The 13848-nt window shown below is 51.4% G+C and overlaps 2 protein-coding genes across 2 annotated transcripts; one reads left to right on the top strand and one right to left on the bottom strand.

Annotated features, from left to right (window-relative positions):
* Positions 1–499: 499 nt before the first annotated feature.
* On the bottom strand, positions 500–5921 carry tbrg4 (transforming growth factor beta regulator 4). The gene is made up of 11 exons (XM_076049304.1): positions 5772–5921; positions 4472–4980; positions 4081–4401; positions 3428–3602; positions 2979–3136; positions 2781–2891; positions 2546–2690; positions 1835–2083; positions 1645–1756; positions 1453–1567; positions 500–971 (listed from the first exon to the last, which is right to left on the bottom strand). The coding sequence occupies exons 2-11, from the start codon at positions 4871–4873 to the stop codon at positions 870–872; spliced, it is 1890 nt and encodes a 629-aa protein (XP_075905419.1). The 5' UTR covers positions 4874–4980; positions 5772–5921; the 3' UTR covers positions 500–869.
* A 649-nt stretch (positions 5922–6570) lies between these two features.
* Positions 6571–13401, top strand: LOC142903590 (potassium-transporting ATPase alpha chain 1). The gene is made up of 24 exons (XM_076049307.1): positions 6571–7117; positions 7457–7561; positions 7718–7777; positions 7885–8088; positions 8181–8294; positions 8421–8555; positions 8701–8818; positions 8916–9184; positions 9316–9394; positions 9599–9718; positions 9837–9946; positions 10096–10230; positions 10328–10520; positions 10623–10798; positions 10901–11037; positions 11136–11286; positions 11470–11638; positions 11784–11938; positions 12106–12229; positions 12399–12544; positions 12623–12756; positions 12849–12950; positions 13053–13144; positions 13234–13401. The coding sequence occupies exons 1-24, from the start codon at positions 7106–7108 to the stop codon at positions 13260–13262; spliced, it is 3069 nt and encodes a 1022-aa protein (XP_075905422.1). The 5' UTR covers positions 6571–7105; the 3' UTR covers positions 13263–13401.
* The last annotated feature ends 447 nt before the right edge of the window (positions 13402–13848 follow it).

Here is a 13848-nt window from a genome sequence, read left to right as displayed (position 1 = left end):
CAACCCATGCCTGAACAGTGACAACACAGAATCATTGGATGACGTCACTGAAGAGGAAGCAGAGATTCACACCATCAAAGCTGTTGGCAGACACTTTCTGCTCTCGCTGAAAAAAAAAACTAAAAACTTTACTCAGTTTTGGTAATAAAAACAAAATATTGTCTACAAGTTTTAAAGGAATTAGCCAAATCTTGATTTACATTCTATTTATTTCTGCTTTTAAAACAGAATCCGGGCTCAATGAATGCTTACTAATCCAATTGTGCTTCTGGCCTGAGTGGACTCAGCTCTCGCTGTCTGTGAATCAAAATCCCCTCCAGCAGTCCGTCCACCTACCTGCCAACCCACTCGCACCAGTTCACAGCAAGAGAAATGAAACCGGTCCAGTCTGAACATCCACTCTGCACTCAGCAGAACCCACACGCGCGCGAAGCGCAACAACAGAACCGGGTGAAATTCCGGGATGTTTGCGGCTACAAATCAAAGCGGACCCGAGGCGTTGGCAATAAAACAATTTATTTCATCACAACAACTTGAGATGCACACTAACAGAGAGAACTGAGTGGACCAGAGGCCGCAGGGGTTCCAGCCCACAGCTTTGGCTCGGGGCGACTCGCCTTCCACAGGCCACCCGCACACGCAAAGACCCAACCGACGCCAGTCGCCCCCTGCTGTCTTTATTTTCCAAAAGCGCTCATCTGCCATCGCCATGGAAACAGGGAAAGCCCCACGCGTTGCCCGGGAAACCGGAGTGAAAATATGTTTTCATGACTCGATGTAAGAGAGCCGCTCCCTCCCCGTGAGTCCGCGTTCCCTGCGGTCCCGCCCGCTTTGGGAACGCCGCTCGAGTCCGCACAGTGGGCCGCCAGTCAGTGGGCCATGTCCTCGGCCACGGCCTTCCCCATCTTGTCCTTCAGGTAGGCCAGTCTCTGCCAGTCTGTCTTCAGCTCCAGCCACTCGTAATAGGGCACCTGGACGAGGCCAAACAAAGAGGTGAAAACATTTCCAGGCCACAAGCAACTCTGCCGCTTCCCTCAGTCTTCATGGAAAGCCACAGGGCTGCAGAGCTGCAGAGCAAGTCAGAGACCCAGGCTGCTGCTGTAACAATGCTGTCCTAGATGACAGGAGGAGGAGGAGGAGGACGAGGAGGAGTAGGAAGAGGAGGAGGAGGAAGGGGGGCTCACGGCAGCCTAGATGAAGCTGGAGCTCTATTTTTACCTCTGACTGCAGCAGGACCCACCTGACTCCCTGTTCTAACACACAGTCGACTGCTGTGCTGGCAGCACCAGTGCGGCTGCTCTGCTTCGGTCCTCTAACTCAATACGAGGGCAAAAGAAACACGACGGAGCCGCAAAATTCCTTTGGCAAAGTGACTGAAGCGGCAAAAGAAAACCACCCGCATTCAAAGACACCGTGACCTTAAAGTGGCCAAACTCTGCTGCCTCTGCTCACCTCCACTGTGATCAGGCCGGCCAGCTGGAGGTGCCGCTTCATCATGGCAAAGCGGCCCAAGAGGTCTCTGCTCTTGGAGCCAAAGTTGGGGAATTCCCAGGCCAAGACGGCGAGCCTGCAACAGACGGAAGGATGCAACTGTGGAAGACGGCAGCAGAGAAGCAGCAGCAGCTCAGTCTGCAGGCCACTCACCTGCGAGCCCCTTCGGGCAGCGCCTGGTCTCCCCCGCCGCCAGCCAGGTGGGGGGCTTCCAGCGACGACAGCTCGACCGGTTTGTTGTCACCATCCACCACCAGCTCCCCATCTGGTCAGAGAGAGGCACTGCACTTGTGGCTCTTTCTACTTCTGGAAGTTCTTTTCTTGGCCGACTGGGCCCACTTACCCAGAGTCCAGCCGTACACAGTGTGCACCCCGGTGCGGAGGGCCCCCGCCCTGCCCCCCACCAGCTGCTGCAGGGCCTCTCTGAGGCTGCTCTGCAGGGGGCTGAGGGTGGGGCTGAGGGTGGGGCTGAGGGTGGGGCTGCTCTCCGGCACCGGCAGGGTGTGGGAGTGGCCCTGGTGCTCCAACTGCAGGCTGGCAGCGATGTGGAGCAGCTTCTGCTTGTAGTTCTCCAGCCGAGCCGCACTGCCTCCTAGCAAGAGATGGAGCCATGCAGTGAAAACTGCACCTTTCCAGTGATGTGCTGAGTGAAAATGGGATGAACTACTGCAGTCTGTCAGGACAGACAGCCGTTGGTGCTGCACTGCCACCTACTGAGCCCAAAGAGGATCTTAGCATCGCATTTAACAGGGACAATAATCAAGTTTGGTTTGAAAATATCGACCTTTGAAGTCTCCGTAACTTTCTTGCAATTTATAAAATAGAAAATGTTCTATTTTGGAGAAAGAGAAAAGCAGAAGTTTCTAAATTTCAACTTCCTGCCCTTCAAATATTTCACAGGACTGCTTCAGAAAATGAGAACAAAGAAATATTAACTTCTTTCTTTACTGACGAAGGCAACAGGCGTCGAGCCTCCTTCGTAATGCAATGTCCAGTGTGAAGCCTGTTTTCAGCCTAACAATGTGGAGTAGCTCAGGCCCAGGGTTCCTCTCACCCGACAGTCTGCTCATGTGATCCTGCTGTGTGAGAGGAATGAGGTGTTCCGGCTTTGCTTGCTGCAGCACACACAGAGACCAAACCACATCTGTGTGCAGGAAGGGCTCCAGGGCTGGCAGAGCGCCCTCCAGTGCCCGGTGAATCTGTGCACAAAGATAGCGGCTATAGAAAACACAGTGGGGGGGGGGCTCTCGCTGGCCACACACACACACAGGTCCACATCATGGCGGTACCTTGCTGTAGAACTCCTCTGATTTACTGGGCTGGAAGTTCAGTCTGGCAAAGGTCAAGATGAGGTTACATATCTGCAAAGTGCTGTAGTTCTGACTGTTTGCTGCGAAGTGCTGGGGAAGGAGACACAACAACATCACAACATGAGTCCAAGGTGTGCACGATGCACAGCTTCAAGTGGACCAAGACGCAGCACTGACCTCAGCAAAGGCCTGGAAGAGAGGAACGTGGAGCCACTTGAGGAAGCCCAGCGACTTGGCGCAGCGCGTCACATCGGCCGAGTGGAGCTCCGCCACTCTGGGCAGCAGCTCCGAGGCCATTCGCTGGAAAACCTGAGAGTGGTGGAAATTCAACTTCCCTGCGGGGGGGGGATAAAGTCAGCGGTGCAGGAAGACGGGACGAGGCCGGCAACACAAGTGGCTTTTCAATCGCAACACAAACTCATACATGTGATTCTAAATGAACTATTGTTGCAGGAACTTTCAGTTCTTCTGGATTCTAGTGCCCCCCTGTGGACAAAATCAGGAGTGACCGCAGCGCCTCCTGGAACGGCGCATCTGTCAGAAGCCATTTCAATCTTCAGGGACACTCGCAAGACTAAACGGTTCTTCTAAGTGACGCCGCTGCACCAGTGTGGTGGAATTTGTACCGTATGCAAAGGCCACGTCCAGCATGAGGCCGGTGGAGAACTCCGACGACGGCTTCTGCAGCAGGTGGTAGGACAGAGCTCGGAGCAGTGGGACGGACCTGCGGTTCTGAGCCGCCAGAGACAGACAGACTCTGCGGATCTCTTCTGCAGAAAAGTCCTCAGCCAGTTCCAGGGCCTGCAGAACAGAGAGCAGAGTGAGGAGCAGAGCGAGGAGCAGAGTGAGGAGCAGAGGCAGAGTGAGGAGCAGAGTGAGGAGCAGAGGCAGAGTGAGGAGCAGAGTGAGGAGCAGAGTGAGGAGCAGAGGCAGAGTGAGGAGCAGAGTGAGGAGCAGAGGCAGAGTGAGGAGCAGAGTGAGGAGCAGAGTGAGGAGCAGAGGCAGAGTGAGGAGCAGAGTGAGGAGCAGAGGCAGAGTGAGGAGCAGAGCGAGGAGCAGAGTGAGAAGCAGAGGCAGAGTGAGGAGCAGAGTGAGGAGCAGAGTGAGGAGCAGAGTGAGGAGCAGAGGCAGAGTGAGGAGCAGAGTGAGGAGCAGAGCGAGGAGCAGAGTGAGGCTGCAGAGTGAGGCTGCAGAGTGAGGAGCAGAGTGAGGAGCAGAGGCAGAGTGAGGAGCAGAGTGAGGAGCAGAGTGAGGCTGCAGGTTCCTCTGAGCCGCCCACCTTGTCCTCCAGCCGGTCCATCATGGTGGCCGACATGCTTTGACTCTTGGATATCAGTGCGCTGACCGTCCTGGCGTCGCTGATCTCAGTCCAGCGCAGCTCCAGCTGCTTCAGCGCAGCGTTGACCACGGCCACGTCCTGCTGGCTCCTCCTCCCTGCTCCCCAGTCCACCAGGAAGCTGAGCTGCTTGTAGGTCAGCCGGCGCACCCGCCACAGGACCTCCGTCTGCACGGAGCTCACCACAGACTGGCTGGCGACCGGGCCCAGGATCCAGAGGGAGCGCAGGGAGGACAGCAGGTTGCCGTTCCACACCGACGACACCTGGAGGACGAAACACAAAGTGAAGGACGTGGACACGCACGCAAAACATCTGTGAGTCTGTGCGTCTTACCTCCCGGGCCACAGTGTCCATGATGTCCAGCAGCCTGGGATCCGTGGCCGCTCCAGTCTGCTGACCCTTAAAGGGGCCGCAGGTCTTCAGCGTCAGCTGAGTCCACTTGACCAGAGTGTGAGCGGCCTGGTTGCCGTTGCCTCCGTGCTGGGCCCAGGCCAGCAGGACGTCCTCCGGCGCCGCTGCCCCGTCCACCACATCGTCCAGCTGGGTGCGCACCGGCCTGGTTCTGAACACCTCCTCCTTCTCCGCAGCGCCGCCCTCGCACAGCAGGCGCTCTGCGGCCCACGGCCGTCCCTGAGCCAAGGGTGGAGGCAGGCGGGCGGCGGCTGCAGGAGGAGCCTTCAAGGAGGAGGTCCTGCCCAGCAGGCGGACATACCGGGCCAAGAGACGGCTCGCCATGGGCCAGAAGGTGGGCGGGTTGTGGCGCTGGGCGGTCTCTGCTCGTACGCCGCGGTCAAAAGTGCAAGGACGTCCCCTCCCTCCGCCGAGGGACAACTGTCATCTACCTGTTGGAGAGGAGCAGTGAGAGGCTCAGCGGTTCTGAACCGCCCCACTTCAGCCCACCCAGTTACCCTGCATGCAGCGCCGGGGCCACCTGTGGTCCATCAGAACACAACAGGGTGGAGCAGGCAGGGGCCTGACGTCATGAAGCCGTGGTTCACGTCATGTTCACACTCAATGCTTTTTACCATCATGCACCAAAGGGGGGGGGGAGCTGGGGGGGGGCAGCAGCATATTTAGCCCTCTGTTTGCAGCCCAATGCACACACGCTCACTTTTAGCTTCTGGCTGAAAATGTGTGCTTTCTTGCACAGTCCAAGCAGAGTGGACCAGGCTGGGAGAGGGGACCGCCGCACCCTCCTGTCTCGTGCCAGCCGTCACTAGCAGACCATCGGTCCAGGGTCCACGAACCAAAGCCGGCGGTAAATCCACCGCCGCCGGGTCGCCCTGTGGTACCGACCAGACCGCAGCAGTTTGTGTAACGATGACGCCTTCCAAAGCCACGCCAGGACTCAAAGTGCCAGGTCGAGATCCAAAGCGGCTCGCCGACCCCGTGACTTCAGCTGAGTGCAGTCACACACGAGCGCCGGTGAGTTCGGAGGCTCGAGGAGCAGACCCAGCGGAAGGCGTTTGATCCGTTCAATCCTGACCTTGTCGCACAGAGAAAGACACACACTCCCACACACCGCTTCACTCTGGCAGCCACACAACTCTTCCTGTGTGCGCACACACACCACACACACACAGACACACACCACAGCCGCTACACAAAGACACTCTTTTCATCAGCGACTCACCTGTGATTCACTGCAATTTAGGTGGAAGCTTTTTCACATGGAGAGCTCTGCCAGAGAGCGGACGCGGAGAAATGACGTCAGCACACTGCGTCACGTGACCCGCGGACGCAGCCGTCATTGGCCAGGAGCGTTCGTTTCGCAACTCATTCTGCCGCACGGCTTCTCGTAACGCAACGCGTCCACGGTTGCCTGTTGTACATTTAAACCCCCGGTGTGTTTCTCTCACTGCACCTGCATTCTACACGCGCACAAACGCAAATCCGCCAACACATTAAAGTGATCATATCGCTCGTTTCTCTTCTATGGAAATCCAAAATAACGAAGCAGTCTGACTACGAGTTCTGCTTAAACACGCATTAATAACGTCTTCATATTATTGTTGAGCATGAGCTCTCCACGACAACCCCTCGTTGTCCCATTGCGTTCACGTTATCTGCCATTGCTTGTAAATTGTAACTGATCTCCCAGGTGTATGTATTGTATATCTGTCACCCTTCTGTATGTTTTTAGTTTCACCTCTGGAGTGGTTTGGAGGTTAAGTCAACTTATAACAATTAGTTGATCAAATATTAGGCCCTAGCCACTCAATGATCGTATTTACTGAGCATACAACATGCAGTGTGTTCTTTGAGAACACTTGAAGGGCATCGCCACCTCGGCTACTGGTCACATTCACCACACTTGCTGCCCTAGGGTGATACTTTTTGATATTGCTATGTTTAGGTGTGCGCAGGCATGACTCGCATCCTTGAAAGGCTGATTGACTGATTGAGGTTTTAGAGAAGAAAAAAGAAAAAGAGGTGACGGATGGACGAGTTTGTCCATGCAATGATTGTTGTTTTTCAAAGAACACTGACAGATCAAATTAGTTTCTAATCATTTGTGACCTTCAACTGGAAGCGACGTAGCCGACACGCTGTGACATTGTTTTGACCTCCGCTGCCTCGCTGCTCTTTAAGGGGTTTTATCAGCAGGAAACGCTGGCGTACGCATAGCGGGTGATATGAGTGCGCCGTTACATGTGCGACCTCAGCCAAGTCATGATGTTGCTGCTACTTGACTTTCCAGATGACACCTCCACTCACCGTGTACCTTGTTGAAGAAATGTTTCCTGGTGCGCATGCGCTTGACCAAAGGGGGAGTTGTCAATTATAACGGGACTTTTACAGACAGTGTTCCCAGTTTTTGACCATTGTGGTGTGTGACTGGCGGAGAAACTGGGTTCGCTCATTGAACTGGATCAGAAATACGGCAAAATTTCGGGATCTAAGAAGAAACGAGTGGCCTGGAGCTCCATTGATTTAGGAGAGCAGTCCCCTGTCACACCTGCAACCATGTACCAACAGGTAGGAGACCAGCAGACCGTCGGTTGGACATTTAAGACTTTTATTACTGTGTACTCCATAGCAAAAAATGGAAAATAAACAAATAAATGGACTCAAAAAAAAATTAAGATACGAAAATCAGAAGCTTAAAAATGGCAACATGATATATATTTTAATTTGTTATTCATTTTATGTGATATTTTTGATTGTTGGTTAATGATAATTATTTTTTCTGTATCGAGATTTATCAGAACGGTCTGAACTGAAGCAGTTTCTCAGTGCAAATCACAAAGAAACTGAATGTAACTGGTTGATGATTGCACTGCTCCAAATATTCTACTGACTACCGTCTGCATTCAGGAAACATATGACATGTTTGAAATGAATGGGGACTTGGAGAAGAAGAAGAAAAAGAAGATCAAGAAGAAGGAGAGATTGGAGGGCATGAAGAAAGAAATGGATATAGTGAGTGATGCACTAAATAAAGAGATAGCATTTAAAACTGTATTTATAATGTGACTAGAAGACAATATGGTGATCACAGGATTTCAGTGCAAAATAGTTTGGCATATGGATAACTCAACTATTTCCAAATCAATATATTTTTGTCTCCCCCTCCAGGACGATCACGAGATTACAACTGAGGAACTTGAAATGAGGTACAACACAAGCGTTTCCAAGGTAGGACATTTAAAGTGACAATGTCTAATTTTGTTTTGGATGACAGTGTTGTAGACGTGTATTCTGCTTCATGCCGAACTCAGTTTTGTTCTTTTTTTCCTCCGCAGGGTCTGACCTCCACCTTTGCTCGACAGATCTTGGAAAGAGACGGTCCAAATGAGCTGGAGCCTCCTAAAGGGACTCCAGAGTACGTGAAGTTTGCCAGGCAGCTTGCCGGGGGGCTGCAGTGCCTCATGTGGGTCGCAGCCGTCATCTGCTTCATCGCCTTCGGCATTGAACTGGCGAGAGGGAACCTCACCAGCTATGACAATGTGACTAACATTTCTATCTAGACGAGTTGCCTGTTGTCTTCCTGTCAGGGTTGGCTTTTAGTTGTCTTTGTACGTCCTTCTTGTTGCTCCAGCTGTACCTGGCCATCACCCTCATTGCTGTCGTGGTTGTAACTGGCTGCTTCGGCTACTACCAGGAATTCAAGAGTACCAACATCATTGCCAGTTTCAAGAACCTGGTGCCACAGGTGAAAATTAAAAGAGGACCTCCGCAATGCATTCCTTAAAACAATATCATTACTTAGTGCTCAGAAATATATATAATGCCACCTTTATGTGGATTCATGACAATTGTCTAATTGCATCCTCAATAGCAAGCCATCGTGATCCGTGACGGCCAGAAAAACCAGATCAACGCCAACGAGCTGGTCGTCGGGGATTTGGTGGAAATTAAAGGAGGTGACAGAGTCCCTGCTGACATTCGTATCATTACGGGTCAGGGATGCAAGGTAGATCGCACAAATACACACACCCTGTTTGTATAGCCTAGGAGAAAGCACTACTGTCACTGCACAATCCTCACAATCTAGCAGAAGACTGGAACACTTAAACTCTTCTTGAAGATGTAAACACTGATCATTATTCCCACTCCAGGTGGACAACTCGTCCTTGACAGGGGAGTCTGAACCACAAGCCAAGACTCCAGAATGTACTCATGAAAACCCCCTGGAGACGAGAAACATTGCATTCTTCTCCACAACCTGCCTGGAGGGTAGACCACATCAGACACACCGAGAAGATAAGAGCAGGGACAGCAAAAAAAAAACCTTCTGGCAATGAATGTATTTCCGCTCTCTTCCGCCTTGCAGGTGTGGCCACTGGTGTGATCATTAACACTGGCGATCGTACCATCATCGGTCGGATTGCTAGCCTGGCAAGCGGCGTCGGGAACGAGAAGACGCCCATCGCCATTGAAATCGAGCATTTCGTGGACATCATCGCTGGTCTGGCCATCTTCTTTGGGTTCACCTTCTTCGTGGTGGCCATGTTCATCGGATATGCCTTCCTGGAAGCCATGATCTTCTTCATGGCTATTGTGGTGGCATACGTTCCAGAGGGGCTGCTGGCCACAGTCACTGTGAGAATCCGTACCGATGACGACTTGATAGGGCTTATCTTGCTTCTACCTTGTGTGTTGTTGTTTTAAATGGATTGACTGACACTGTCATGGCTGTTCCGATCCAATCCGAAAGCTGTCTTTGTCCTCAGGTATGTCTCTCCCTGACAGCCAAGCGACTCGCTAGGAAAAACTGTGTGGTGAAGAACCTGGAGGCCGTGGAGACATTAGGCGAGTGCCCCTGAACAACAGACACACCGTGTTCCCATTCACGATGGCAGGAGCCGAAGACATGATCAGAACTGTTGCAACTTTTTGAAGCATATAAAGTTTAGACCACAAGCCCTGTCTTTGAAGTCTTCATTTCCCTCCAAACGTCTATTCTTGAAATATCACTGCTCTTGTAGCTGAACAGACTCTCATTTTTGAGTTCAGGCTCCACTTCAGTCATCTGCTCTGATAAGACCGGGACCCTGACTCAGAACAGGATGACGGTGGCTCACCTCTGGTTCGACGACCACATCCACGCTGCTGACACCACGGAAGATCAGTCAGGTGAAGAAAAGGAACATCAACAACTCCCCAACTCCATAAACATAGAGAACTATATACAAATACGTGCTACAGTAACCACAGTGTGCAGGTTCCTGTAATAATGTTGTGTGGTTTCTAGGCCAAAGCTTTGAACAGTCATCAGATACATGGCGTTCTCTGGCAAGAGTGGCCTCCCTGTGTAACAGAGCGACTTTCAAACCTGGTCAGGAAGATGTGCCCATTCCGAAGGTGAAGCTGGAGTGCTTTGAGATGCTTGTGACACCCATGCAGGAGCGCAGCTGTACCATTTTAACTTTACTTATGACTATTGAATGACTATTCTCTATTTTAAGAGTCACTTTCATCTCACTTGACCCACCTTCAATTGTCTGATATAGAGGATGGTAGTGGGAGATGCATCAGAGACATCCCTCCTGAAGTTCACTGAACTCACCATAGGCAACATTATGGAATACCGTCATCGCTTCAGGAAAGTGGTGGAGGTGCCTTTCAACTCCACCAACAAGTTCCAGGTGGGAGCGAATCATCCTTTGGGAACTCATGCGGTGCAATCGAGTAGAAATATCAGGGCCACATTTTCATTCAACCATCTACTGTATCTCTTCCCAGCTGTCCATCCATGAACTGGAGGACCCTCTGGACCTGCGTTACCTTCTGGTGATGAAGGGAGCACCAGAACGTATCCTTGAGCGCTGCTCCTCCATTCTGATGAAGGGCCATGAGCTGCCTCTGGATGAGCAGTGGAGAGAATCCTTCCAGACAGCTTATATGGACCTGGGAGGACTTGGGGAGCGGGTGTTGGGTTGGAGAACCTGTTTATTCCTCTGCCGTCCATATCGAGTACCTACCTTTAATATGCAGTCATATCAAACTTCATCCCGTTCCATTGTTTTTTCCTTTCCAGGTTTCTGTCACATCTACCTCAGCGAGAAGGACTTCCCTCGTGGCTATCATTTTGACACCGATGAGATGAATTTCCCCACGTCGGGACTGTGCTTCGCCGGCCTCATATCGATGATCGACCCTCCCAGGGCCACTGTGCCCGATGCAGTGATGAGGTGTCGCACTGCAGGGATCAGGGTGAGTTTAGAACGGTCCAAAAATGGCAGCCGGAGAAACACAACTTTGCAAGAGGCAGAATTTGGACTAGCGTCTGTCCATCGTTGTGTCTTAAAAATTCAGGTCATAATGGTAACCGGCGACCATCCCATCACCGCCAAGGCAATAGCAGCTAATGTTGGTATCATCTCGGAGGGCAGTGAGACGGTGGAGGATATCGCTCAGAGGAAAGGCATCCCAGTGGAACAAGTCAACAAGAGGTACATCAACTGTCATCATTTAGCAAATGCAGTGTCTCTTTCTTTGAAAGCATGCCTACCTCACCTCTGTCTGCACCGCGCTCCCTTAACATGTGCAGAGAGGCCCGGGCCTGCGTGATCAGCGGGGCTCAGCTGAAGGAGATGAGCAGCGAAGAGTTGGATGAGGTGCTTCAAAACCATCCTGAGATGGTGTTTGCACGGACATCCCCTCAGCAGAAGCTGATCATTGTGGAAAGTTGCCAGCGGCTGGTAATGCATATGGGTATAATTTCAGTGCCTACTATGACCGGTGGCGAAAGAACATTGTTCTTTGCCCTCTTCGAACTAGCCAACAGAAACACACTTGGCTGAAAACCTCAGAAATGAAATAAAATGCCACGTGTTCATCTCTGGACAGCGTTCCGTCTCACGCTTCCACCTCTTCCTCCACAGGGCTCCATCGTTGCAGTGACAGGCGATGGGGTGAACGACTCCCCGGCCTTGAAGAAGGCAGATATCGGTGTGGCCATGGGCATCGCTGGGTCTGACGCCGCCAAGAACGCTGCAGACATGATCCTGCTGGACGACAACTTTGCCTCCATCGTCACCGGAGTGGAGCAGGGTGAGAAGCTGGCAGTAGAAACAGGGTTCCTGCTCTTCCTCCAGATTGTTTGCACAAGCACGTGCGCGGTCACAATAACGGGTGGGGAGAAATGCAACCTGTCAGCGAGGACTTGACTTGTCGTGCATCCTTCATGCTTTTGAAGGTCGTCTTATCTTTGACAACCTGAAGAAGTCCATCGCCTACACGCTGACCAAGAACATCCCCGAGCTGACCCCCTATCTAATCTACATCACCGTCAGCGTGCCACTTCCTCTGGGCTGCATCACCATCCTCTTCATAGAGCTGGCCACTGACATTGTGAGCAAGTCGATCCAATGCAGACGTGAAAAAGCACAAAATCAACCCAAACTTGTTGTTCTTCCAACACTGCTACAACTAAAGCTAACTAGTTCTGCTTTGGCGTAACCAGCCAGTAAATCTTCCTGAAACCTTTGCTTCCAAGTGGATTGTTGTCTCTTCTGTAGTTCCCGTCTGTCTCTCTGGCGTATGAGAGGGCAGAAAGTGACATCATGCACCTGAAGCCCAGGAACCCTCGTCAAGACCGTCTGGTGAACGAGCCTCTGGCTGTCTACTCGTACTTTCAGATAGGTGCGTGTAAACGAGCGACCTCGCTCGCCCTCCGCTGCTGTCACCTCGTGGATGTCCTCTCAGTGGGAAACTGAGCCTCAGCACCAAATGTTCTCTGAATGTGTTCAGGGAACAATAATGTTCAGACAATGAATGCACCTGGAACTAAAGTCATTTCTATTTTTTCCAGGAATAATCCAGTCCTTTGCAGGTTTCACAGATTATTTCACAGCCATGGCGCAGGAGGGCTGGTTTCCGCTCATGTGCGTTGGCCTGCGCTCCCAGTGGGAGGACGTCCACCTTCAGGACTTGCAGGACAGCTACGGGCAGGAATGGGTGGGCCGCGTCAACCGCCGCGTCACTCTTTCCCAGCCCGAGGTTTTGTGCGACGCCTAATTTCTTGTGTTTCTCCAGACCTTCAGCCAGAGGTTGTACCAGGAGTACACGTGCTACACGGTGTTCTTCGTCAGTATCGAGATCTGTCAGATCTCAGACGTGCTGATCAGGAAAACTCGCCGCCTCTCTGTCTTCCAACAAGGCTTATTCCGGTCGGCACCTGCACATCACCAGCGAGCTAATGAGCCCCAACGACTTTTTCAAACTTATCGTAATATTGTTCTGCTGTGTTCTCCATTTGCAGGAACCGTGTCTTGGTTTCTGCCATAGTCTTCCAGCTGTGCCTTGGTAATCTGCTGTGTTACTGTCCCGGGATGCCGAACATCTTCAATTTCATGCCTATAAGGTAAAACCTAAAACAATGATCAAACATGAGCATCATTTTCAGTGTGTCTCATTTTAACTCATTGGTACATGTGATACACCCCCCCCCCCCCCCCCCCCCAAGAGTCCAGTGGTGGTTTGTTCCTCTGCCATTTGGAATTCTAATCTTTGTCTATGACGAGATCAGGAAGTTGGGAGTCAGGAGATATCCAGGAAGTAAGATGATCTACTCTGTCCATGTTGGTCAACAAGACAGCCGTCTGTGGATGCCAGTCGTCACTGTGTTATTGTTTGTAATCCCTCAGGTTGGTGGGATCAGGAGTTATACTACTGAGCCTGGAGAGGTTCCTTCAACCCTCCTGCCGTCCTCGTGCACAGCAAAGCCGACTGTACATTGTATTCCTCTTCATCACACAGTTATTGAGATCTGTTGTTCCTGAGAGCCGTAATGTCCAGTCTGTCAATCACTGACTAAGATACTGATGACCACGATGATGATGATGATAATGATGATGATTGATTCCAGTTATTAAAAAATACTTGGTAAAGGTTTCATCTTTCCTTGTCTTTACTTTTACTCGGGGGTGTTTCCTTTTGAACATTACCAGTAACTTAAACAAGAGTGGGGGGTGGGGGAGTGGGGGGGGCAATCTGGCCCAATTGATTTATCACACTGTGGTGGGAAAGTGGCTCACAGTACAGTTTGTGCTTGAGTTTCAGAACCTAATGGGACTTTGATTCTCTGAAACAAACGCTTGATGGAAAACAACTAAAAATAGCAGTGGAACTAAAGTGATTTGGGAAAGAATTACATTTCCACGGCAGAACAGAACATGTGTCTGGGAAGAAACTCCCTTTAGTGCTAATTCCATAAATGTAATTATATAAGATGGATGCATTGTGTTCTTTCTCTCTGAAAA

The sequence above is a fragment of the Nelusetta ayraudi genome, unplaced genomic scaffold (assembly GCF_046127955.1).
Source record: "Nelusetta ayraudi isolate G7.1 ecotype Tasmania unplaced genomic scaffold, CSIRO-AGI_Nayr_v1 ptg000113l, whole genome shotgun sequence".
Taxonomy (NCBI): Eukaryota; Metazoa; Chordata; class Actinopteri; order Tetraodontiformes; family Monacanthidae; genus Nelusetta; species Nelusetta ayraudi.
The sequence above is the reverse complement of the archived record's forward strand: the minus strand, read 5'-3'. Positions and strand labels throughout refer to the sequence as shown.